Source organism: Trachurus trachurus (genome assembly GCF_905171665.1).
Source record: "Trachurus trachurus genome assembly, chromosome: 23".
NCBI lineage: Eukaryota > Metazoa > Chordata > Actinopteri > Carangiformes > Carangidae > Trachurus > Trachurus trachurus.
In genome coordinates, this window is record NC_139912.1 from 11,349,440 (window position 1) to 11,376,716 (window position 27,277).

At 40.8% G+C, this 27,277-nt stretch overlaps 2 protein-coding genes across 3 annotated transcripts in view; one reads left to right on the forward strand and one right to left on the reverse strand.

Annotated features, from left to right (window-relative positions):
• The window catches only part of exoc4 (exocyst complex component 4), a 113,105-nt gene extending 106,213 nt beyond the window's left edge, over positions 1-6,892 (reverse strand). For both annotated transcript variants that reach the window (XM_083999114.1, XM_083999113.1), the window contains exons 1-4: positions 6,787-6,892; positions 5,511-5,700; positions 4,621-4,815; positions 517-710 (exon numbers count right to left, since the gene is read on the reverse strand). In XM_083999114.1, the coding sequence (XP_083855240.1) occupies positions 517-710; positions 4,621-4,815; positions 5,511-5,700; positions 6,787-6,866 (659 nt within the window). In that variant the 5' untranslated portion in view covers positions 6,867-6,892. The remainder of the gene's footprint in view (positions 1-516; positions 711-4,620; positions 4,816-5,510; positions 5,701-6,786) is intronic.
• Positions 6,893-11,362: 4,470 nt separating this feature from the next.
• The window catches only part of chchd3a (coiled-coil-helix-coiled-coil-helix domain containing 3a), a 63,755-nt gene continuing 47,840 nt past the window's right edge, over positions 11,363-27,277 (forward strand). The window contains exons 1-4 of the mRNA XM_083999220.1: positions 11,363-11,597; positions 12,494-12,775; positions 13,382-13,475; positions 20,156-20,249. Coding sequence (XP_083855346.1) covers positions 11,517-11,597; positions 12,494-12,775; positions 13,382-13,475; positions 20,156-20,249 — 551 coding nt within the window. The 5' untranslated portion in view covers positions 11,363-11,516. The remainder of the gene's footprint in view (positions 11,598-12,493; positions 12,776-13,381; positions 13,476-20,155; positions 20,250-27,277) is intronic.

Genomic DNA, 27,277 nt, shown 5'->3' on the forward strand with positions numbered 1-27,277 from the left:
ACTGCATAATAGCTGAACAATAACAACTTTTGATACCTCGAACCCAAACAAGCTGACTAAAAGATGGATTTGTGTAACAGGCGATGACTTTACATCCTCGCTGTCTTTCAGTCATGCATATTTTATACTTCTGATGAGCCGATAAGGAAATAAAATAAAATGTATTTTATGTACTATGTGGACCCATAAAAGAACAGATATAGCTTTGCTGAAGCTATTAAGCATGTTTGTAAAAAAGAAGAAAAAACTGAAATGTGATTCCTTATCCCTAAAAGTACCTTATAGTTTGACTGTATAGTGTATAAATACTGTAATTTCCTGCACAAACACAAAAGCAATAATAAAGCACTAATCACAATTCTTTTCAAGCATGCACAGTCAAGTGAAAGAACATGCTCCCCTTGATGACAATGAAGAACAATTTTCAACTTTCTATTCCTGTGAAAACATTTGAAGCCCCCTAGTTGGTAACAACATATTCCATAAAATGTATTTATTTTAAAAAACACTCCTTACCCTGGAAGGCGAGCAGCATTTTTGTCCTTGTTCTTGAGTCCCAGGCGACTCGTGGACTTGATGTAGAGATGTCGGTGCAGCTCGTCGATGAGTACGAGGTGGATGTTGAGCTTCTTGCTGTGGAGCTCCAACCGCAGATCTCCAAGCCCCTCCACCTGCAGCAGGGGGCCTTCCAAGGACTCCACAGCTGACACCTGCATGTGACGACAAACCAGCCAAGCGCAGCTTACAGGCATCTGAATGGAACTCACATAGCAAGTCTACATAAAGTCTTCATAGCAGTAAAAAGAAACATCTAACAGACAACTAATATTTGCTTATGGTAAAAATAGCTGATAGGAAGGGAAGATTTAATGTTGCTTGATACTACTCCAATTTTCCACACTACACATATAGAGCAGTCTTCTACAAGAAAAACACTCTTGTAAACTGCTGTAAGGTTATATTAATTACTGCCTCTCACCCTGTACAAGGCGAGATTTCACCAGAATATAAATCTCTCAAGTTCATACTATTCTAAATTAAATCTTCTACTTCCAATGTAAAACTATAGAGGCCCAGAGATTAACTTTTTATTTCCTTCAACCACAACAAACATAATTCAGACAAAGACTCTCACATCAATAGCCTTTATTTCATCGTTAGACAGTCCTTAAGTCTCTTCAGTTATTGACACCTGCATAAAGCTCCTTCTATGTCTATCGTCAACTCCAAGAAAGTGAGTAACAGTGAGGTTTCACTCCATGTGTTTACACCAACAACCACAGTGACATTCTCTACTACAACCCATCCATCCATCCATCCATTAGCTATATCACTTAACCACGCAAGGTCACGGGGGGCCGCTGGAGTCAGTCCCAGGTGACAACTAGTGAGGGTCAGCAGTCTTTCACAGCCGACATATAGAGACAAACAACCTCACATGCTCACATTTACACCTATGGGTAATTTAGAGTGACCAATCAAGCTAGTAGTGTGCATGAGGTGTATGGACTGTGGGAGGAAGCTAGAAAACCTGGAATGAACCCACACAGGCACAGGGAGAGTATGCAAACTCCACACAGAAAGGCTCCAAACCCAGGGATCAAATCCAAAACCTTCTTGCTGTGAGGCAGCATTACTAACCACTGCAGCACCATGCCACCTATTCAATACAATGATGTCTGACCCAGAGATATACAAAGCATGATGTAGAATATTTGAAGGATATAATCCATTCAAAAACACTGATTCATGCTTTCCTGAGTCTGCCTCCCTCCCTGCCTCCCTCCTTCCTCAGTTATCATAAGCAGGAGCAGCGGTGGTTGTGGTGGCATGTTTACAATTAATAAATCTACATGCCATTAAACAAAATGTGCCAGCCCGTACAGTAGGCGAGTATTTATGTGCATGCATGTGGTTTTCTGCGTCTGTTTCAAGGACACTAATGGCCTGATGGTAGCTCTGCAAAGAATATTTGCATGACCAGGGCAGGCCAGGAGGGAATGGGTAGCAGTGGGAGGCGGGAGGGGCATGGGTCAAGTGTGTGTTGATGCAAATGAGAGCCACATTAGTGACAAGATGAGCTAATGCGCTGCATGATCAGCCCCCTTTGGCTTAATAGAATAACTCGGCATGCATGCGAGGCTTTGCATGTTCTGTGTCTGTGTGTCTACACACACCTCCAAAATGTGTCTGTCTCTGATTATATGTGTGTGATTGTATGACTGTAAATCATTTAACGCTTATGTGTCTGTGTGTGGGGAGATATCTCATTACCATTGGGCCGGGATGACAGAGGAAGGCTGGTTAACATCATTAGGGGGCCAGCACTGTCAGTGTAATGAGGGATATGAAGCCTCTAGTGAATTTGCTTGGGAGAGAAAGACAAAGAAGGGGAGAATGGAGGAGAGGAAGAGAAGAGAAGAGAAGAGAAGAGAAGAGAAGAGAAGAGAAGAGAAGAGAAGAGAAGAGAAGAGAAGAGAAGAGAAGAGAAGAGAAGAGAAGAGAAGAGAAGAGTTGTATGTAGGTGCACCTTGCTTTTAACAGAAAAGAGGGGAGAGGCGAGGAGAGGCAAGGAGAGGAGATGCGAGGAGAGGAGAGGAGATGCGAGGAGAGGAGATGCGAAGAGAGGAGAGGAGAGGAGAGGAGAGGAGAGGAGAGGAGAGGAGAGGAGAGGAGAGGAGAGGAGAGGAGAGGAGTTTTTCTTAAACCAAAGCCAGTCTTGTTTTTAACCAACCCCATGGGGTTTAAGACTGCCATTCAATAGCAGACAGAGAGCATAGTCTGAATTCTAATTGTCAACCCTTAGAGATAAGCCTCACATAAACACAAGGCTGGGAAGTTTATCCCTGGCTAATCTACTCCTGCTACAGTACCAGGCAAAAATAATAAAGAAGGATGCATCTGCAAGCATGTGTCAGTAAGCACATAACAACTTTTGTTATGGATAGGGGAAAGAAAGACAGTAAGAAAAAAAGTAAGAAAGAAAGAAAGAAAGAAAGAAAGAAAGAAAGAAAGAAAGAAAGAAAGAAAGAAAGAAAGAAAGAAGTTGAGGCCTGTGAGACATTAATCTGACAGATGAGTGCCATAATGAATGACAGCATGATGGGAATGAAACACATCGGGGACTCTCTGAGAAGTGACACAGACAGTATGATGTTACAGCAGAGACACAGTGTGCCCTGAGAGTTTACAATACTGAAGCAAACATATTCAAGAAAAACATATAAATCTCATATAAATAAATCAAATTTTCATATTCTGTCTGTAAATATCTGTTCCAAAAATATAATGGAATTTTATTTCGGTGGGGTGTAATTTTATTCCACTTGGCCATTTTCAAGTGTAACTTAAGTTTGTGCAGATAAAAGTTGATATTCACTTGTAACAAGCATCTTGTTTTAAAAAATAATGAAGGAAATGAAATGACAATTGCTGAGTTAACAATGCATTAAGCTTTTCCACACTTAAATTCAGTGCATGCTATTACTTTTAGTTGACAGGGAGGGTTTATTCCTGCTTGTTAAAAGTATTAGAAAAATAAATTTAGAAATCATTCATGGATAAAACAGGCTATGTTGTTATTAGGATCTTATTTTGACATTTTATAATCTCAACTAACATCCTCCTCTTTGGCTGAAGTGGACTTTTAACACATTATTTATTCATGAGCTGCATAAATATGTCTCCAAAGCAAAAAGTGCAACAAATGCATCCAATACCATTTTGATAGTTAAAGTCTGCTTTTCACATACCAATAAAAATGCACCATCCTGATCAAGCAAAGCATATTTGAAGTTCTAAAAGACAGAGGCGAAGAGTCCAACTGACTTTGAACTCTGCGCAACCTTTCAAAACACGCTGAACTGACTGAGCACAGGTTGAATGAAGTTCCACTTCTTTTCCACCCCCACAAAGAGGATTTTTCATGGTCCTTTGGGCGCACCATCATCCCTCTTTTTTCCTCCTCCTCAGATAACCCCATTCTAGCAAACTAATTATTACCAAAGTCTGAAGGAAGATGTGTGGGAGTGACAGAGGAAGAGAGAGAGGAAAGAGGAGGGAAGGAAAGAAACAGAGAGAGAGATCACAGAGCCTGGTCGTTTAGTCCTCAACGCCATCCTCCAGCTCCCCTGCCTAGCATACTGCAAAACACACATCAAAAGAACAAGAGCACACGCATACGTACACACCTGCAGTGCCCTCACTGCACTGAGATGATGTCTGCTTGAAGTAAAAGAGTTGCACCCAATGGACTGTTCAAGGCTAGAAAAGACTTCTTTAAAAGGATGAGACGCACCAGGAAATCAATCTTAACAACAACACCTCATAAACACCCCATCAGTATTGCCTTGTATGCATTTACACTGTCAATTGGTTTTCCCACAACTTCAGCAACGAGACAATCTGTTTCTTTTTCCACTTCTCACTTTCTTCACCTTGCATACCACCCAAACAAACTGGGCACAACATTCTTGGAAGACCAGATCTATGATGCAGTCCATGCCTTTCTTACCCTCCGGCTGCCTGCCTCTCTAACTGAATCTGTGCAGCTCAGACATTCAAAACAATCAAAGATGCTGCTTCCATACAACTAACCCCTCCGTCCAGCAGTTTACTCACCAGCATATCTGTGGCGTGAAGGTAGTGCTTGCTCGCCATATAGGCTTCCAGCCGCTGAGGCACCTGCTTGATGCTTTCAATTTCATCCAGCAGCTGGAGGACATGTTTGTGTTCAATGCCCTCTATCCACAGTTTCCTCAGCTCATCCCTTTTGCAGTGAAGAAGCATCTTACAGGACAGGAGGTTCTCCTTCACCTGCAGGAAAGAACACATTGAAATCATACAAAAGAGACACAACACAAAGTTTTGCCACTAGGTACAATGCAGTTCATAGAGAATCATTGAAAATACTCTGAGTGCAACTATTAAAACGTCAATACAAGTCACATGCATTCTTTAATCTCACAAACTAACATTCACCTTTATCAGATGATGTGGAAATAGAGGGGTGCTACTTACAGACTAATGAAATCCAACAAAAATTCATGGAGGATATTGCATACAGCCTTAATATTGACTTTCACATGTTTTGTTCAGGGGTAAATTAATGGCTGAATTTCATTTAGAAATGTTGGTTTCATGGGCCAGATATGATGCCTCCTGATTCGCTGTCACACTGGGACACTTGTACAGATATGAATCATAATTAATGATATTGGTAACACCTGTGTTTTTTCTACAATGACTCGTCAAAATGTCTGGTGTCAAACAGAAGCCCCATGGAAAGGTGAAAAGTTGGTTTGCTAATGAGGAGGTAATCTCAAAATTTTGACTTATTTTAATGAATTTGATAGAGAAAACCCCTTCTAACAAATGAACAGACAAATGGAAATTACAAAACTGTATCTGTTTTGTTTTTAATTAGAGACCTTAGAGCAGCTGCTCTGAAATCCAACTGACTAACTGATGTACAGTAGGCAACATTTTTCACAACCTTTCACATTTCATACCTGTTTGATCTTGTTGCGGGAGCTGGTGATGCGCTCTGTGATGCTCTGGTAGGTCCGGATGGCGGTGGTGAGTTCAGCATAATGCTGAACAATCAGCTCATCTAAATCTCTGTCACATGTCTCAAAGGCCTCTTCCAGTCGACCCTTCTCCGTCTCCCTGTCCTGCACATCATCACTGCTGGACAGAGTCCTGCATCAGGGGAAGAAGGAAGGGATAAGTGAGATTCAATCTAATAACTAAATTCTCATCATAAATCTGAGAGAGGCATCAGTGTTATCTCTTCAAAGTGGAGCGCAGAGACCCTCAGGAAATGTCATTTGGAAGCTGAGTTTGAGATAAGTGGGAGCTTACATTAAGCACTTGACAGCTGTATAAGGTAAAGATGAGGGGGAAAATAGGTAGGAAAGGAGCACATATATCTTCCAACTCCTCTCTCAGTTTAAAAAAGTAGCCTAATCATATATTTACATTATTTAAATCAAACCACCCTTTGTATCACATGCTGAGAAACCCACTGGATATTAGTATGGTATGGGTTAATGGATATGCATGACCTCTTTGAAAACCCTGTTACTGTTTTCTTTGCATGATCTACACTTTCCTCTCTCCAAAAGAAAATGGACACAATGTTGTTGTTGGTAACTTTTGGTGATTGTGGTTACACCGTGTGTCTCCTAAGTAGGTTTTGCATCTTTTGCTAAACTTTCCCAGTGATAAAGAAATGCATGTCCATGTACATACCACAGTGCTCCAAAGCAAAGACAAGTTTTTTCCTAGCACTTAGCAACTGTTGCCAAAAGACATCTGCTCAATCATTAACGTTGCTCGTGGATATAAAAAAAAGAAATTACATTACTGGCCATCAAGCAAAAGTACCGTCTAGCTGCTTCGTTCTTTATTTATGCTCGGGTTTTATTATTATTATTTTATTGTGAAAATAGTGCCGTTGGATAATGAGTGAGCTTCAAATAGTTAAAGGCATGCACATGCCACCGGGCACTAAGTCATATCTGACACTAATATTTTGTTTCAGGAAGAAAGAAACTGCTGTTATCTATTACCGACATCTAATATTAGACATACAAATACTAAACGCGTGTGCTTTCATTTATTTCATACATTTAACAGTCCAGGAAGGATGTGACTGACATAGCTAACTTAGCTTCAGAGCTAGCTGCCAGACCGTTTCCGAGTCCAAATACAAGCACAGTTGTGGGACTGTCGACATCCTGTACGCGCTATTTATTGCAGTTAAAGAACGAGAAATAACCTCACCTTATGACGGAGATGAGAAGACCAGAGGGGTCTTTGTTTTTGCTAACAGCACTCCTGTATCTCCCTGTATCAGCTGCCATTTTTCCAGCTGCTGCACCCAAACAGGAAGAACGAAGCGCGAGGTTACACGATGGAATTCTGGGAGTTGTAGTTTTATAGGCGAAAGAAACAGTTGAATGGAAATTGGTTGCTCAAAGCTTACAACATGATACAATATGAGTTCTGTAGGCTATATATATTTTGTATCTTATAAAAACACTAATTCAAATGATCACTTTTGATTTCGGGTTTATTTTATTTTACTTTTATATTCCAGATCCACATTATTTGTATGCTAAACCGTTTCATGACATCGGCATGTTGTGCACCCACATAGACAAATATTGTAGTTGCAATAGCCTATATACATTTTAAGTCATTTTTATGTACAACGCAAACATCACAATGGAAAAATGGTTCCATTGTAACACTTTCAGTCCAGCCCTCTTGAGACTGATAAAGGAAAGGTTGAACAGAGGAGAAAGGAGGTAGACAGTGTGTGTCAGTGAGTTAATAGCCTCCCCCATTTAGAACATATAGTGCTGAATTTGACGGGGCTCTCCTGTGCTGTATCTCTGACAATCTCTGCTGTACCAATGAGAATGAGGGAGGGCATTGATTCTGGAGCAAAAGAGGTCGATTCCCAGCAGCCTGGGTCCTGATTGATGCACTGGTGGACTGGCAAGATAACATTGTGGGTGATCTTTGTGTCTCTCCTCCCCTCCAAAAAAGAAAAAAAGAAACAATTGCTGTGTCATGCAGGAGCCACTGTTTTTCTTTTGAAGGCGCCTAGCTTCCCAGGTCCAAGTTTAATTTTGAAGTTCTTATCACCTTACCCTGCAGCCCATGTCCCATCAGTCCAACTAATCTACTGGGCTTCTTTTTTCCAATAACACAGCACCAAGGTTATTTATTTCAGCTTGATTTGAGTTTGGACACTAAATGATTGCTTTGACTGACTGACCTGTGTGTGGATTAAATGCAAGGGCAATTAGGTCTTTGTAGGACATGTCTTCATGCTATGGATCTTAAATACAGATCATGTAAGTCAGGTGCTCTATACGTCCTTTGTCTAAATAGTGTTCAGAAAAGAAAATATGGATTCTGTAAGCAGTGACTTTTGTAGCTCTTTGGATAATGGTGCAGCCACTTTAACAAGTCAACTGAATTTGTTTTACTGCATAATAACAGTGAGATACTGCATGAGGCCCCTAAAGAAACGAGCATGATCTGAATTAAGATGAGAGAAAGAAAAAACAAAATGCATTTAAGCAGGTGCTTTGAGAACAGGCTTTTGTGCAATCAATCTTTTTTTCTTTTTTCTTTTTGGATCTTAGTCATATATTGTCATGTCATTTTTGGGCTGCAATAATGGGACACTGATAATACATGCTAATAGCTTTAATGATCATGGTGAGAGATAAACAACAGAAAGATAACAAGGTTGTATAAATACAGTATTTTCACCTCTCCAATTACACTCCCTGGAAACTTGTATCGTAGTGTCATTCCTTGGTGATTAAGAGGATACTTCTGTACTTGTTTCCATGGAAATATGGTTGAGGGGAAACAGCAAAACACTGCATCTATTATATGCCTTGTGGATTTTTCACTTAATCTTGAACTGGATCAAACAAAACATGTGTCTCATAACTCTAGCTCACTACTGCATTAGTATACAGCAGCACCTCATACTGATTTTATATTCTATGTTTCATCCTATTCCTTTTTCCGGACATACTTGACTTGATTCAACTGATATATTTATTGAGTTGAGCACTTAATTTTGCAGATATGATAAAGAAAGGGGATTAGATTAGATTAAGATTTATAGATTCTTAATCAGTTCAAATATCACAAGGCAAAGTTAAGAGACATTGCCAAAAAGATAAGGATTAAGTGGACAGAGCAAGATGAAAAGGTATATATCGTTATACACTTTCTTGAACTACATGATGGACTAGTGTTCAATTCAACTACTTCTTGTTTTTGAGAACTTAATACAGCAGGAGAAGATGTGATGAGTTGCTTTGAGGTAGCAGTTTTTTCAGCCAATAAAAGCAATTTTCTTTTTGTGCTGCAGGGAATATTGAAGCAGTAAATGTCAACGGATTCACATAATTGTATAAATGGAAGCATGGAGGATATGCAAGGTGTGAAAAACAAGATGATGCTAGGCAATGATACAAATTATATTCACATCATAGGTGGTAGTAATACAAGAGAAACATTTTAAACACTGAGCATGCAGGAAAACTATATGACTCTCCTGTTCATAGTTACTGCAGGAAATATTACCAGAAAATTCACCAGTTCACCCACCCAGCAGCATAATTGCTTCATGTCAAAGTCAGTTTTAATAATTATCTTGTTTACTATAATAATACTGTCATAAACAACAAGAAAAGGCCCTTTACACGCTCTATAATTCAATTATGTCTCTGTACTATAAGCACTGTATTCAATACAGCCTGAGGCTTTTCAGAGACTGCCCTCAGGGCATCACTGCACATTCTTCTGCTTTATTACGTAATCTGTTCATAATATACTCAGCGCAGAGGTGAATGAGAGCCCTTGGGGGAAATTGTCCATGATAATATGGCAAAACTTAAAACATCTGAATACCCATTATCTCAGAGTCCAACAGAAAAGGAAAACTAATTAAAACTCAAGATCTGAGAAACTACTGCATGGATTTTTACTGTGTAATTAAATTTGCATGTATGTATCTAATATGTATCTAGGCCTATAGTCACAGTCCGTGACTGACATCCTCAAATCTTTATTCTTACTTCTTCATCCTGTTTCTATTTGGTAACTACTCCTTCATAGTTTATGATATACAAAAACCATTCGACTATAATATTATATCATTGTGTTTATAATATATGCACGTACACCTATACGTGTAGACTATGCGGAGATTCTGTTCTTCGTACCTTAAACTCTGCCTCTATTTTCCAATTTGCTCATATATGAAGGTTATGTGTTTCATTTTGAACAAACTGTATGATCAGCCTTTCTATGGTATATGTGGTTTTATATTAGAAAAAAATATGTATTTGATCAAGGTTTATATTGAGTAAAAGATCCCAATGCGAGTCCTTCGTGTATATGGAATTTCTCAATAATATTCCAGTATACACAGGCACAGTGAATTCTTAAAAAGGTTTTTATTGATTTATTTTTGCACACTATCTGAAACATTTACAGTGCAGAAACATAAAAACAACAGAAAAGAGCATTATAAAACTATATTGGGTTATTGTTTGCGTATCATATATCAAGTTTAGAGGGTGATTTTTATGAACTGTCATTCCTTATAATATCCTCTCTCCTCCAGTCCAGGCATATCAAATTTCCAGATGCTGTATGAGGCTGTGTGAGTTTCTGGAATGTATATTGTATAAGGTACTATTGTATCAAAAAGAAAGTTGCAATTATGCAGAAAATCTGAACGCTCTCAACACACATAGAATTGAACTTTGAATCTATTGCTAAATCATAAAACATTAACAACAGATTTATTGACTATTTGATTAAATTAAATATTAATAAAAGTACATTTGGTCTTTTCTTCATACAATATTGAATCTTGTGAACATGCTTTTTGTTTTTCCTTGTACCGGATATTCCACATATGGTTTGTAATAGCCCTCTCCCTCTTTTCTCTTTGCAGCTCTATTTCCATTTCAGGGGCTGTCTTTGTTTCCTCTGATGGGTCTTGCAACTCGACAACAACCATTAAAATCAATCTAATGATAATGTTGTACCATTAAAGCCATATATACATCTCTCATAATGTTGCAATGGTTTTCCTTTCCGCATTTTGTCTTTATGTCAGCTCAAGATGAGCAACAAGACAAACAACTTGAAGATGTAATTTCGGAGGATGTTGCAGTGGGGTTGCTTGCATCTGCATAAACTCTAAACTGAACTTTGTTGCTGGCTTGAATGTGTGTATCCCACCCCTATTCCACCCTCCAACATCTCCCAGTCCGTATGGGAAACTGTTTTTATGTGAAGTATACTCAGATTCAGTCCTTACCATTCAAAAAACATACAGACTACTGAGCAGGTGTAAACAATTCAAGAATTATTATAATAAAACAAAATATAAATTAACAATAGTAGAATTACAAATATTGTATCCAGTATTTATGACCAGGGTTCGTTTTTGTGGTGCCATATTGTGAGAAATAACGAAATTCTTTAAAATGCTTTTGGTGTGCAGACCTAAGCTTACCAATACTGCATTCAAAGCTTATGGTTGCAGTTATTTATCAGTTTATTGATATCAGGAAGAAAGACAGTAACAGTAATGTCACAATGTCCTCAACAATATGTCAATTTCTGGTAATATTATGTTATGGCATCGTTGTATCATACTAGTGATGCCACACACCACACATAACAACCCTGGCAAGCAGAGCCGAGCAGAGCTGTCAGACGTCAAATGAAAACCAATGAAAATCGCCGGTGCAGGAACGCGCTCGCCCTTCTGTCCAATCACCTCCCACGTTCTTCAAACACGTCATGCTAAGGAAGTGAGGAGGACTCTCTGAAGTAGAGGCGTGTGGGCCCTGTAGCCAGCTCTAACTGGCGCTAGAACAAGTTAATAAATTGAAAACAAAAGTGGATGTAAGTATTGCGTGTAGATAGGCGACACTGTGACAAGCTGCGGTTTGACAATGGGAGCGAACAACAGTACCCGCCGCGTGTCATTTGAAGCAGACGAGAACGAGAATATAACGGTGGTGAAGGGCATACGGGTAAGTGACATTTTACTAACTTGTCTCCGGTAAAAGGCTGATACGTGACTGTTTTAATCCAGTTTGGACTGATACAACGGCTGAAAAACGGTGAATTATTATAGTATTTATCAAGAGGAGTGCTAAAATATGGCTAGTCTGAAAGCAGCTATGCTACATTGCAAATATACACTGTAAACTCATTCATTCATTCATTCATTATAAAGCTACGACGCAGGTTAATACAAAGTGGTTTACAGTTTAATCACAGGTTAGTTAGTTAATACCCACTGCGGTAGTTACGTGTGAGACTCGGACGTGATAAACTTTTAATTGTCATTTTTTGGAAATGTTGACAATGACGTCACTAGCCACGTGTTGTGTTGTCTGTCACTCAGCAAATGAATAAAAGTGGCTCCCACCACCTGCAGAGGCTGGTGCATCCATGCTTATTAGGTGAAGGTTATCTGTAGGGCTTTTTGTGTTGTAAAGGTGGATGGTTATGGAGTCACAATAGCAGCTGCTATTATGAGGTAGGAGCTGCCACAGGTTCTCTCCTGCCATTATCAGCTGCTGGTAAGAATAGATTGAGAGGCTTTAGCTGATCAGATAAGACTTTAGTTGGCATGACAGAGTCTATTATTACTCACTTTACAAGCCAGCCAAGCAAGGCTAATGTTAACTTTCGATGAGGTGTAATCCAGTCTGTACCAGTCCTGAGGTGTTTATGTAAACGGATTGAGAATGAAGCGTTTTCTTCCACAGGATCAACAACTTAAATTGTAGTTTAACACTTCACTTCCTTTGTTTAATGAGTCTGTTTGTTTACAGATAAACAAATGAGATACTATTATGTTTCATCATGTCTTACGATTTAAAAAAATAAATAAATTGTTTTATTATTTCTTTTCTTGCAGCTCTCTGAGAATGTCATCAACCGCATGAGGGACCAGCCAGTTTCTCCCAAACACCAACATGCTCCCTCTCCGCCACCTCCCATGGCGCCGATGCTCACTCCTCCTCCTCCTCTCCTCCGGCCAATACCTCCCCTCTTTGACCCGATCACCTCCATGCCTCCCCCTTCTCCTTTTGTAGAACCTGTTGCACCTCCTGCTCCTCCTCCACCAGCCCCATTCGCCACAGAGTCTGTGGCTGCACCTCCTCCACCTCCTCCTCCTCCTCAACCTCCTACAGAACAGGTAGTAGCCCCCACCATTGTTGACATGGTGCTCCCATCCTCACCACCCTCCCCCATTGCTGCTACTGCTGTTGCTGCTCCAGCTTTTGAGCATGAAGCAGCAATTGCTCCTCCTCCGCCTCCTCCTCCTCTTACTGCTGCTGTTGAGCCGGTAATTTTGCCTACCCCTCTCCCTGCTCCCCCTGCCCCTGCTCCCCTTGCCCCTGCTCCAGCTATGGAAGAGATCACTCCGCTTGCTCCTCCTACCCTTGTAATTGAACCATTTCCCCCTCCCTTAAATCAATCCATTGCTTCTTCAACCCCAGTAATCGAACCTGTTGCTCCTCCACTTGTGATTGAATCCATTGCTCCTGCATCTGCGGCTGAACCCATACCATGTTCCCTTCCGGTCGTGATTGAATCCTTTGCTGCTCCCCCACCACCTCCCAAATCAGAACCACTCACTTCCCTTGCTGATCTCGAGTCTGTCACCATCCTGCCACCGCCACCGCCGCCCCTGCTGCATCCCTCTGGGGAGGTTTCTTCTCCCCAGCCTGCTGAGCCATTCGCTGCACCTCCCCTTCCAGAGTTTACTGCTCCTTGTGAACCAGTTGCTGCTCCTCCTCAGCCCCCACTGGAGCCAGTATCTCTTGCTCCAGTCCCTGAGCCAGTGGCGGTGCCCGAGTCCAGCCCAGTCCCACCATCTCCCACTGCCCCAGCCGGTGAGTTTTATATTTCAGGATGCTGAGAGAGTTTTATTTCACAAACAAAAGGCGATGAAGGTCAAGGGTAGCTGACACACTGTGAAGGATTAGACCGGATCCGAGCAAGCTATGCTTAGTTTTAACTGGATTTTTGCAGTAGTGAATCCTGACCTTGAATGCACCTAGACAAACTTTTGTCTGGTACCTTCTGACCAGCGACAGGCATTAATTCTGCTAAAAAAAAAAACCTGAAGAAATGAATTGTATCTAATGGTTCATTTTATCCTGAATGTGGGGCACGGTTAATTAGAAATCAGAGGTTACGAGGAAATGAACTGACCAAGGGTTTAAGTCCAGCTACATTAAGTTTTGAAATGATTGTATGGGTGTTTACTTTAAGCAACCTTAAGCTTTTTGTCTCAAGCTTTTCATGCAGATTGTAATTAGTCTTCATTTTAAAAATGGGCCTCGCTGTAGCTTTGGTCATATGGTGATTCATTGCCAACCCCAAACTGTTAATGAAATGATGAATTCTTTCTTGTAATAATGTTAATAGATTGATGCTGTAATTAGTAGCCCTCCATTCTGCAATGTCACTGTAGAGCTCAAGTTGTCACCATAATCCCCTCTCCTTCCTGTGGTTTCAGACATCACTCTCTCAGCAGTAGCCTCTGTGTTTGTTGTATCCGGGGATGTTTTTCTTTTCCTCAGCATCTGATCATTTCCCACTGTGAAAAGCAGCTGAATATCAGTATTTTCGCTTTAACAATACTTATATGCGATGGGCCCAACTTTACAGAACTTGACAGCATACTTTAGCTCATTGTTTTGTTTTTTTGGCCCGCATCTTTACTGTTTAGTGTCACTCTCAGCAGTGTTTTCAGCTGCAACAGGGAAAGACTCAGGCAGCTGAGTCTTTCCCTGATTCAGCATAGAAAGCCTTCAAATCCCACTGTACACGACCATGAAAAGTTATTTAATATAGGGTGTTTTCACACTTATAAACGTATCCAGACATTAACCACATGAGCTGTGAGAATAGAAATGTCTGAAAAGGTCCAGTTCAGCTGCTGAAGAGTCTGGTATTTCCCCACAGGACTTGGTGGAGACCAAAAACGGTGCTAAAAGGAGAGTGAATATGACAGTTTCATTAAGTAGGAAACCAGATCTGTGGCTGCAAACGAATGCTAATTTTACTCCATATCCTCTTGACGTGTAAAGCAGAAATTATTTGCTAACTCACCTCAACTTTATGTGGAGATAAAAATGTCAGTATCATGTAATTAACTTGCCAAAGTTCAGTTACCCCAGGTTTCATTGCAGTATGCAGTGTTTAGTAGCATAAATGGAAAGATTTTTAACCTTTTCATAAAAGGTTAAGTCTTGGGAGTCTCTAATTGCTACTGAGAAGTGAAGATTTTTATTAGATCTAATCACATATGGAGTTTAATCACATTTTTCTCACATGAAAGAAGATTTAGCAAAGTTGATCCTGTTACTACAGATAATACATTTTCAAACCACACTCATATTGTGGGGTTAATTGAGTTACATTGTTTAAGTGTGTATGTAAGGAGTCAAACACACAGACAAACACTCTCATCATTGATTTCTCAAGGCAAACTTTGAGCTTCAGTGTCTCTTCAGTGTGGGTGCACGTCCCTTATCACTTGACATATCCGGCAGAGGACATTTGAATGTTACCTGTTCATTACAGAGTGCAGAATGGGGCGTAGGTGGAAGTTCTTCAGTAGGTGGCATCCAGGATGTGGGCAGGCTTCCCCATCCTTGACTGTGCTCAATCAGTGAGGTAATTAAAAAAAGGCCAACTTATGCCACGCCACACTGACTCCAGTGATTAAAACGACACCTCCGCGCTTTCACACAACAAAACACCAGGCCTCATTAAGGGAAGGAGGCGGTGGGTGGGTGTGTGTATTGTGTATAAAATTTTTATTTGGCCGTTGGGCTTTTGTGAAATGACACTGAATTTCGCGTGTGTCACTCGCCTTTTTGTTCAAGCACATTAGCACAATTGATCAATTAACAGAAGTTATTCATGTTCATTCAACAATTTTTTTTTTTCACTTCTGTTTTCCATTAGTTAAAATTTTCTCCACATTGAACCAAATTATTGCTTCATTGTTTGCACTAATTGGTTTTCAGATTAAAAGATAAATACAACGGTATCTCACTTAATCTTGGTTAAAAGTGCCGGGGTGTGTGGAGTGGAGCCATTATGAAAAGCTTCCTGCTGCTGTCAGGGCACAACACGACAAATCCACTCATCTGTTTCCTCTCTGAGTGGTCAGTTATGGATGCAAGTCCTCTCTTCTCTGTCGGGGGACTTGTAGTTGTCATTGCTGCAGTGTCTTTCCATTTCTTTCCCTCTCTCTCTCAGTCTTGAAACACTAATGGGAAGTTTGAGAGGGGGCAAAGGTCTCTCAGGACCAACTCAACTGTCCATCTTCTTGAGGGCTCAGTCTATCTGCAGTATTCAGGGTGGTGAAAATATGTTGTTAGTAAGTATATGAGTATGTGGCTGACTCTGACTCTTCCCTGCCAGGCTTGGGCCCATGTATTTATCTCACAACAATTATGTGAGTTGACATTTACTGAGGTATTTTGAATATGCCTTCCTTGCAAGGTCACCGCACAGCTTAATGTGTACCAAGCTCACCAAGTGCTATAACGCAGAGGAAAAATAAAAGTCAACTTTGAGGATTGATCAAACACGCTATTTTTAAAGAACAACAACAAAAAAAAGGTACGATGAATGTGAATGTGAATCTTGTTAAAAAGTTGCAAAGTTCAGCCCAATTCTGAAAGGCTACGACCTTAATGAGGCCGACATTGATTATGTGTGTCCACGAGTGTTGGGTATCGAGTGAGGCTCTCAGCAGGTCGGCTGTCTCTAAATCATGGCCAGAGTCAGTGTGTGTGCTGATTACGCCATAGTCAAGGTTGAGCCTCCTACACCTTCTCCAGTGTGCTATAAATATTCATATGCCAGAACCCACACACTGTGCTGGACTAATAGTCTGCTTAAAGATGTCTCCCAGATGCAGCATAAAAGAATGTGGAGAATGGGAGAGACAAACACACACAGTGGGAGATATGGGTGACTTGGTGTGTGTGTGTGTGTGTGTGTGTGCGCATAAATGTGAGTGTGAAACTTGTGAAATATATCACTTTGCTTTTGAAACAGACTTTTCTTGTTATCTTGTGAAAATGTGAAAATATCATTCAAGTTTTATTCCATAACATGAGATTAAATTAACAGGAAAGACTGTGAATAAAAGAAAATCAGAAATGGCACCTGCCTGCCAGGCCTGGAATCTAGCTATTGGCGCTTCTTTTTTTTCTTTCCGCCTCCTTTCATATTTGAACATAGCGAAAGGTGTGCGGTGACTCGACTAAGCGCAAGCTAGAAACGTGAGGAAGTGGTAATGTTACAGATTATGCCCTCCACGCGGGTCCCGGGGTTAATGAAACTTCTGATGAGAAACGCAATTTGCCTTCGTCTATTATCTCCACTGCCAATAGCCTGTGCTCCACCGCCTCTCCTCTTCTTCCTCTATGGGTTTTTTTCCAGAGGGTTTAGTGATTGGCGCAAAAAAGGAAAGGAGGGGGACACGTCTAAAAAGATGATGAGTTTTTAATCTTTTTAACATTTACATGTCCTACTCAGGATTGACACGGGCTCTGTCGATCTCGAATTGTCTCTGACCCTAACCAGCCTCCCTCAAGGACCCCAGACAGTGTTTATCATATCAGAACCTGTTCTCCGGCTGACCCCGTGGGCCTGCTAGCTATCTGAATTCTCTCTCTGCAGGGCTGGAGAGGATGAGGTGATAAATGAGGAGTTGCTTAGGCTCGCCTGAATTTTAAAATTTTACTTCTCGTATAGCGCACTGCTGTAGGGTATATATTTTTGAACGTAAGTCTGGGAGATTTTAAAGGGCAGATGATGCTGAAATGCCACTCTAAGCTGATAGAAAAAAAGTTTATAATGACAGGATTTGACCCCTGAAGTGGCACTTGAGTTTGGTGTCCAGTCCATCTACTTTGGAGATCTATTGGGGGGGATGGTAAGTAACTGAGATTTCATCAACCGGCGCTCTGAACTGTTGCACAGCTGCTTGTTTCATAGTGGCCCAAAGCTTAAGTACTCTTTCCAGTAATAATCTCAAATTTTAATTGTGGCAAGATGACATTAGCCCGTCCATTCTGTACAGCACCAGTTGGTTATGTTTTGGCCAAGGGCAGCAGAGCAAGCTTTAAGCACAACATTAACTTGTATTGTCACCTAATAAAGTTTTTATATCAAACCTAACATGGAGGAACATGAGCATAACTGATGATGATGATGATGATGACTCATTCAATATTAACCATCAAATGTATGTTATGGTATTATGGTTTATTTGATGAGGACAGATGCAATATACATAGACACACTTCATAGCTGCCTAATGCAAGTACAGCTGTATACAATTTATTTCACATTTAATAGTATTACATTTAAGAATCAAACATGATTACAGGTTTGTTGCTCAATCAACCAAGATTTGGTTGCCCTTTTGATATGGTAATCATAAACAACACACCAGTGCTGATATTATGGTGGTACAGAATATTGCTTAGATTATTATCTCACATATAAATTGCACATTTCTGCACATAACACATTCACAACATTATTATTAACATTTATAAGTTGCAAAGTGTCGTTGTTGTGACTTGTAGAACCTTTGCTCAGTCCTACAGGTTGTCCTCCTGCTGCACTTCTAAACAGAGTAGTAATTAGACTCTCCACTGCAGTGAGATCAATGGTGCTTCTTGGTGCTGTCAAACATGATGGATATTATTTTCTCAAACTCTGGACAGTAGGTGACAGCAGTCTCTGTCTTTGAGGGCACACTATGCAGCAAAAAGTTGTCAACCGTCAATCACCAGCTGTGTTGGTGCCAGTGTTTCCTCTGAAGCCCTGTCATACTAAACCTCCCTCCTACCTGGTGCTGTTTTTCATTCTCTTTCGTGTGGCAAATAGTTGTCATACTGCGAGCTCTTGTTATGTGCCGCCTGCCGCAGAGAAGAAAAAAGGGGCTTTGGAGCGTGGAAATCAGAAAAGGGATTAAGTTAACTGTATTTTTGTTTAGCGTGTTCAAGCAGGACGTCACTTTCATGGCACCTAGGGAGTAATTTATTAGCAGCGGTTGTGCCAAAGCTCCTGAAAGAGGTGAAGACTAAAATGACAGAAGCTGGAGGGAGAGATACTTGTTAATGAGCACCACTGAATGCATCCATGACACCACTTCCATTAAATGTAGCAAGGAGGACCTTTAGTTCAACGGTGTCAGTAGCTTGTTTTTATTATTATAATCTTAAAGATTCAAAGAACTTTCTGTAATATTTTACTGTTTATTTTAAATTGTATCTATTCAGTTAGTTCCATTACAAGTGGATCCTTTATTAATTCTTCACAATAAGAAATCATTGAGGTTGAGGCCACTAGAAGCACTATAACAGCTGTGTTAAAAGGATACTACCACCACTGCTGGAAAATATCAATTTGAAGCCAAGAATGGTGGTCCTAATTGTTTTGGTTCTTTTTTAACCTTTCCCTCAGAGAGGTTTTATAGTTTGTTATTCTGTCAATGCATCCACAAGGTATCTCAAAAGGCTTTAAATAGGTTTCCAAGACAACTAGTTGGCAGGCTCTCTGCAGAGTAACATTTAAAACATTTAATTAGACTATGATATTGATCTGGAAGTTGGGCTTCTGCTGTCAGGCTGTTACTTCTTTCTTTTTTTTCTTCTTTTTCAGTCAAAACAATGAAAGTGAAGTAGATGGACTCAATTTTTAAATCCTTGGGGAATGTTATCACGAAATTAATTTAACTTCACATTGAAGTGAGCGAGGCAAGTCGGGGGAATTGTCTTCTAATGCTTCCAGTTGCGACTTTACTGAAAGAACATAATTAAGAAAGCAGCCAACACTAACACCACATGTTGGACTTAAAGAGGCACAGATGTGAAATCATGACTGTAATAACCCCTAAGCACTGCAGTGTTTTAAAACCACAGAATAAACACTGTAACTAAAAAACCTGCAGCAGCCTTATACTGTAGGTTTTTTTTTTTTTTCATTTACCTGTGTTTTTTTTCACAGCACAGAGCCTTTAAGAAAATAATGGCTTTTCACATTTTAAGTCCCATATTGTTAATCTGATTTAGCTAGAATTAAGGTTTTATGTGTGTGCGAGTGTGTGTGTTTTATTTCCTTTCAGCTGGCCTGCTGTTAACCACATATTACCAGGTAATAATAGACTCTGACAATAGGGATTATCCCATCTAACTAATGCAGTGGGAGAGTAATCTTGACACACTCAGACACTCCCCCACTCACTGCAGTGTCGCAGCACACCGCATGGCACTTCTGTCTTCAGAGCACGTTTTGGCCCGGTCGCCGGCTGGCATCTTTACTTTCATGCTTAATTACCTGCCAAGATAGAGCCGTGGAGACATGGAATCATACATGTATGATGCCCCTGACATGAATATATGGAGACAGAGGGCGATGTGCTGCAGTGATATTTGCAGTAAGGCTCTGTGTGTGTGTTAAAGCAATAAAGGCATGTTTTTTAATTTGTGTGTTTAAATTAATTGCAATGTTTTCTCCTTCTGATCCCCAGTTGATGAGGAGGCCTTGAGGAGGAAGATCACTGACGAGGTGTATAAAGGCATGGAGCAGGAGAGGGCCAAGGCAGAGCAGGAGCTGCAAGCCTGGTGAGACGCACACGAGCAAATACACACAGCGTTTTTAGCCGAGAACGGAGCGCCAGCTTTTGTTTATGACCTTGCACAGTTAGATTGTTAGACTTCATGTTCTGGAGTTTGAATTAAAATATTTGGCTCTGGTCTCTCTGCCCCTGTTCCCTACTTTAGATCATGACGGATTGAATCAGGGTACTTCACTATAGTGTCAGTTCCTGTTCCGGGATTTCATTAGAACCTGAAGACGTTTTCAGATTTGACCATTTTCCGCTTTCATTAATAGTCATAAAGGTCAGCAGCAGTCTTTCCGATCCCCACTGTTTCCAATCTACCTCTCTTCCGAAGCACATCAGCACTTTTCCCTCCCTCTATTTCTGCTTCTCCTCTCCTTCTCTCCTCCACTCCGGATCAATTAATCATGCCTGAGAAAGAAGGGTGCTATCCTGAGGTAATTTCCTGGGTGTTGAGTGGGTGATCCATTAGCCCTGCCTGATGAAGAAACACACTCTTCATGTGAGGAGCGTATACAAGTCTCTCCTCTCTCCCCTTTTTCCTATCATCTCATGTGCTCCCCCTCTTCTCTCTCCACTTCTTCTGTTTTTTCCAACCCCAAAGAAGCAGGTGCACGTGCCATAATGTCCGATAATTGTGTTGCTCCCCCTCTTAAATAGACCTGGATGATCTCCAGCAGACCGCGCTGAATGAACGACTGATTAGCTACTAAATGCACCCTTGTACTGTATGGGGATAAAAACACAACCTTTCTACATCCAGGAGGAGGTAGTGTTAGCCTAGCCATTAGCCTCGTTTTTGAGGCTCATTCAAGAAGAGAGAAATTAACAAGAGGTGTTGAGAAATCATTTGTCTATTGATTTTTTTCCCCCCGGCTATTTATTTATTTATTTTTTTGATGTAACTGCTTTTTGCAGCTCGTTTATTGATGTCTGTTCAGAGAAGTAAGCACTTCAAAACTACGCCCTTCTTGCAATTAATAGAAATCATAGTGGCTTTCAAGCCCTCAATTTTTGTCTGTGCTTGGCATGGGCTGCATTTTCACTTAAGAACTTAGCATGGAACGATAAATAAGCAATCATCAGTTAACACTTGTGTGTGTGTGTGTGTGTATATGTGTGTGTGTGTATGCACATATTAATATCAGTTTTGAACATTGTTTTCTTTTTCTTTTGCCAATTTTGAGGCATTATTTTGTCCGGTTTGTTTGTGTTTGTGGCAGTGTGTTCATGCATGTGTGTCCATTTTTTTCCTCACTAATGGTTTGCTAAGCAGTAATCATGGGACAGCCATCAAGGTGCATTCTGGGAATTGAGGAGAACCTAAAAAGTGCGGCTAAGTGATGGGTTTTATCTGGACTGAGTAAATCAGAAAATAAATCACAATGTAATGACGCTGAGATAGAAAACACACAGAGAATTTACTAAAGTGCAATTTGACTGTTTGTTTAGATGGTGCAGAGACTGCTGTCCACACTTAATCCAACATCCGATAACAGATGAAGTGTGGTTTATGTTAAAATGATTATATTATGGAGTTCGATCTGGCTCATAATTCTTCTAATGTAATCACATTATGCAAACACACCTCTATGCTTTCACTCCCTTTTTTTTTTTTAACACCGCTACAGTTTTCTATTAATTTGTGCTTACTGGGAGATAAAGGTGACTGGGTTTTCTTAAAATTGAAATAGATGAGAAGCAAAGTGGCTTTTTTTCCTCATCTGGGTTGTCAAGCTCTAATTAAATTGTGGTGGTGTTTCATCCTCCCACAGTGCAGATAGTAACTTTTGAGAGTTTTTGGTTGTTGAGGGCAAACAAGGCACAGTGATGATGGCCTTCGCTGTGTTGGAAGACTCAATGAGGAGGCTGGATGGCTTTTGCTGCAAAATTGGAATAAGATGTAAAATATCTTTTTTGTGTGTGAGTGTATTAAAGTTCAGCTAACAAGACTGCACTTAAAGAACCCTGCAGTGAAACAGCTGCACAGCTTAGAAATGAAGGAATACTTGAAGTCCCAGGTCATTGAAAAGAGCACACACACATAGAGACAGATCAAAATCTCAAGGTCATATTTCACCTCAACAATTAATCCTGTAGTTTACTGTTTTTTTTTTTCTATTAGAAATTTGGGAGCTGACAGGATGTGATGAATGTGAGAGACAAGTGATTTGTAACTCTTTCCTATGCAGCATTTCTGTGTTGGGTACACAGATCTGGGGAATTTTGAGGAACAGTGGTGTTTAGATTAGGCAAGTATTTCTTCTGTTTGGCTTTAGGGCCATAAATGAACTCCAGAGATCTGGCTTTGCATGTTTTTCCTCTGGTACGAGTGAAGTAAGGGCTCTGTGAAGAGTTCATTTGGGTGCAGCCTATACTCATTTGTAGCAAGGAGCGGCTGCAGGGAGCAGATTTGCCTCTGCCGCTTCTCTGTGAAGCACCAGAGCAGAACGACTCGGAGAAAAGGATGAGAGAGAAGGACGGATGAGGGAGGAGAGAACTCTCACACCATTCTCTCTCTCTCTCTCTCCTCTTGCTGCCTAACTCATCCTGTGTCACCGTTGGATCCAGTTCTTCTGGGTTATGCTTGCAGATTTTTCCTCCACCTTTCCTCCCCTTCTTTTCTCTCTTTCTTCCTTATCACCTTTCATTCTGTTTCTCCATATTTCCTCTATTTCTCAACCCCCCGTCTATTTCTTTCAATTTCCTCCCCGCGTTCATGTCCTCTTCCCCGCACCCTCTCTCTCAGTCTCCGATGTTTGTGTCCGTGCAGTGTTCACTTTAAAGGTTAGTTATTGTTGTGAAACTTCTGCCCATTATTTCAGCATGTATTCAAGCAGCTTGTGTTGACTTGTTTGATATAATTGCATGTCAGACTTTTGAGTGAAAACACTGACCTTCCTTCAGAGCCTCTGTTTGCCTGCCTGTTTTAACCAGCCAGCCCATTAAATTCTTTATTCCACACAGATCAGACAAAGACAGACAGTGTAGCCTATATACTATATATGTTTTTTTTTACATATAGTTTATTCTATCGTTTAGCTCAGAAGTACATACGGTACACTAACACATACACACACACATACACAAAACCTACAACTTAGTTTAACAGCGCTAGAAAGTTAGGATCATAAAACATAAAGTTTCTTAATCCAACTGATTTAGCCAAGATTGTCTCCGGGGAAAAACTGAATTGGTGGCATTACTGGTCTTGGATCCGATTCTCTTATCCCACTTGCCTTCACTTTTTCTTCATGATATTCTCAGTATACTGTGAAAACATGGCACAACCCAGGAACTTTCCACCACACTCACACAGGGAATAATAATAGTAATCATAATCAAACTGTCAAGTTGAGTGAAAACACTGTACTACTATGTAGTGACAGTGACAGTTATCATAAAACACTTTAAACTAAAGTTATGACATTATAGACACGTGCAACCATATGCAGTTTGGGGGTTTCAACATTTAGCACATTTCATATTCTATACATTTAAATTTTCTTTCTGGGAAAATACTGTATGTACATGAGTGATGCAACTAGTTTTTCTTCACTTCATTCCAGTCGATGGTTCTTTCCTGGTAACTGATACATAAACTCAGTCATATTGTAGAATGCTCCCTTCCCCAGACTAAGAGGCTGTTTTGATCTCTAAATACAGTTTTGAAAACTAAGTACTGTAACCTGCTGTTGAACTATGTAGTTGAACAGTTATGGTTATTGACTCTGTCCAATCTCCTCGCAAATCTGCTCTCTGTGGTTTGCGCATTACCCAAGGTAGTCTTGTATGAGCAGATAGAATCAGTTGGAGGCAGCTCAATACAAGCTTTAGGTAATTTCTAATATCTTCCCAGTGTTTAAGTCTCCATAAGACATCCTGGTAGCTACACTGAATGATAACCATCAGGCCCTGATCTTATTCCACACTTCTAAGTACGTGGGCCGTTTGCTCTGGCTCTTTTACTGTGTTAAATATTGCAATATAAAGAGACAATAGCAGAGGAGAAAGAGCCAATGATATCCACGTTTGACACTTTGCTGCAGCTGAAGCATTGCGTTGCACCAATGTTGTGGTTATTTCTAATTGTGGGTGAAGTCGAGAGATAGTAGAAAACAGCTTTTATGTTTTTTCTGCAGTGTAGAGGCCATATAAATTAATCTTCCCACTGTCCTTTGTTTCCCATACGCTTAATTTAAACTCTGTCCCGGCATTTCGCCGCAGCCACAGCCAGGTGTGGTGTTTGTGGGTGTTTATGTGCGACGGTGTCAGGGAGAGTGCATAGCTCCATAAAATATTCATAGGCAGCATTCAGCGACATTATTCCTAACATCAATATTGCATTGGGGCTTTAAATGCCTTTGTTTCAAGGCGCTTGGGTCGAGCCTGCACCCTCATGCAGGTCCGACAGAATCTTACCTATGGCAGGCAGACTGTATCGAGACACACCTCGCTTAGACCACAGATCAACAACTGGAAGCATTAATGGTAGAAGAGCTGAGAGAGGATGCAGGAGGTGAATGGATGGAGAGGTAAACAGGAAAGGTAGGAGAGATGAATTTTGATATTTGTGCAAGGGTGGTAATATTTGAAGTAATTCACCGTTGAGTACCTGGGTGACCGCATTTACAGTTGTTATTGGACCGTTAAAGTGTAGAGGTGCATATGCTGGACTATTGGCACTTAGGGATGCCAAGCCGCACCGCCTGTAGTACTTTACCGATACATTTTTCATATGGACTTCTACAGATCTGATAGTGTCCTAAAAAAGAACTCAAGTATTCTCAAGTACTTCTGTTCAAGGTCATCTCTTTAAAATAGTGAGTTACTTCTCTAGAAAGTCCAGCACAGTCCACCCCACTTGCACCCCACTCATCTTCAAATTAATGATACATCACTGGTTCCGCCTCTCCATCTTTCTGTTTTCAGGACTCAATCCACTGAGCCATCAAAACACAGGTTACTGGGCCAAGCTTATCCTCTATTTCTACCCAGTACAGGTCCAAACATCATCCACTTGCCCTCAGAAGACATGATATTTTTTTCTTTGCCCATTCGTAGGTGATGTGTTTTCCCCTCTCACTCTCTGTCTAACTCAACCATTCTCGATCTCAAAACTGCCCTTTTTTTTTTTTTACCCACTGCCAATCTTCTAGAGTCGAATGAAAAATGCATCCAATATCCCACAGACAGGGCAGTAATGAGTGGAAACCAATAGAGGTGGAGCAGACAGATAGCGCCCAGTTAGTGATAGCAGCCTTTGCTTTTGCTTGGGTTAGCACTTGTGAGGAAGTCGGTAGACAGACTTCTGTTGTGCTAGGTGGTCTGTTTTCTTGCCCTTATTTCTCTCACTCATTCAGATTGTAGTGTTTGGTCACCTCTAGGTTATTTTTGATATTTCCCTCTGCCTTCATTTGAGTAAATGTCCAACCTCATGGAGTAGAACTTTTTGTCAGTGTGCTTTGATCCTGCCTTGTTCAGTTCTGGTTGGCTCTTGAGTGTCAGTGTTACTGATAAGTGCAAAGGGCAAGGTAGGGTGTCCTCAACAAAGCATCTACACTCCAGCACAAGGGACATTTTATGGAAATATCACTTTTTGAAGGCTCTTTAACATATATTTGGGTGTTGCCTTCAGGCCCTCAATGTGAGAATTGACCCAAAAATATGTAATGTTCAGGCTCCCTAGGTTAAAATCCACGTGGTTTTATGAGCTGTTCCCTCAGTTGTCTTCCAGTGATGTAAATAGGATTCAAATTTGCACAATATCAACCCTACCTGGGACCAGTAGAAGGGGCGGGGCGGGGCGGGGCGAGCAGTAGTTAATTTGCATTTAAAGGGACAGGCACTAAAAATTGTGTGTGTGATTTCGTCCTGTCTACGTACCTGCCGTGTGTTTGGTTTATGTTATGTCTTGTCTCCATAAACTGGAAAAACTTTGAAAAAAGAAAAAAAAAGAAAAAAAAGGGACAGGCACTGAAATCAGCCGTTCTGAGGGCTATTTTGAGAGTATGAAAAGAGCTGTGATGTTTGATCCTTGAGGTATTTTGACCAAAGCATGTCACAGATATGTCTTTAAGACAAATGGAAACTATTTTAATTTGTGGAAATGGGGTATAATATGTCTCCTTTAAAGAGTGTTGGCAAAGTTTCTGTAACAAATGGAACTGGTTTATTTAATTCAACATATTTCTCTTGCATTTTTTGTTAGGCTGGCTGTGGTCATTCCCCCTGATAGTTTGGTTAAGTTAAGTGACAAAGGTCCAAGTTCATATCATAGAAGGCCACAAAGCCTTTACTACAAACTCTGTAAAACATCCCTCCTCCAAGCCGGAGCTTGTGGAGTAAAGGTAGCTTAGATGCATTAGCAGTACAGGCAGGGAGGCGTGGATCGCGGGGAAATGGTGAATGTAAAAGGCCATTAGAAAGCTCCCCGTATCGGTGTGTGTGTGTGAGTTGGAGCACAATGATGGATGGAGTGTGCTGACGTGTGCAGCCCAGTGGACTGTGAGACTGGACATGGCTGGTCTCTCTCCGTCTCCCTCCATCTCTTTCTCCCACTCTCTGCCTCACTCCCTCTTTGCTTCACTTCCTCAGGGCCAAACATGTCATGTCGCCACTACTCACGCTCGCTCTTTCCTCCCTCTCCTTTCTGTCTCTTTCCCTCTGTCTTTCCCCCCCGTCTCTCGTCTGGCTCTCCCCTGCTCTCTGACATTTAGTGGTGTTGCAGGGCAAATGGCAGCTTTAAGACATTAGACATATTTTCATTTGACCTACCTGTCATCAGCTCAAAGCCCAAGGCATACGCTGGTGATCAGTTAGGCCGGTCCTGTCCGTCATGATTCATCACCGTCTTCATTTTACGTATATTCACAGGTGAGTGGGGAGTTAAATTAGTTTTTTTTTGAGATGCAATAACAAATGAAAACCCTTCAGATTGACGGATCAGTCGATAATATGTAAAAAACAGATCTCCAAGGTGAAAAAGGCTCAAACTGCATCTATGCCTGTTACCACCACACACTTGAC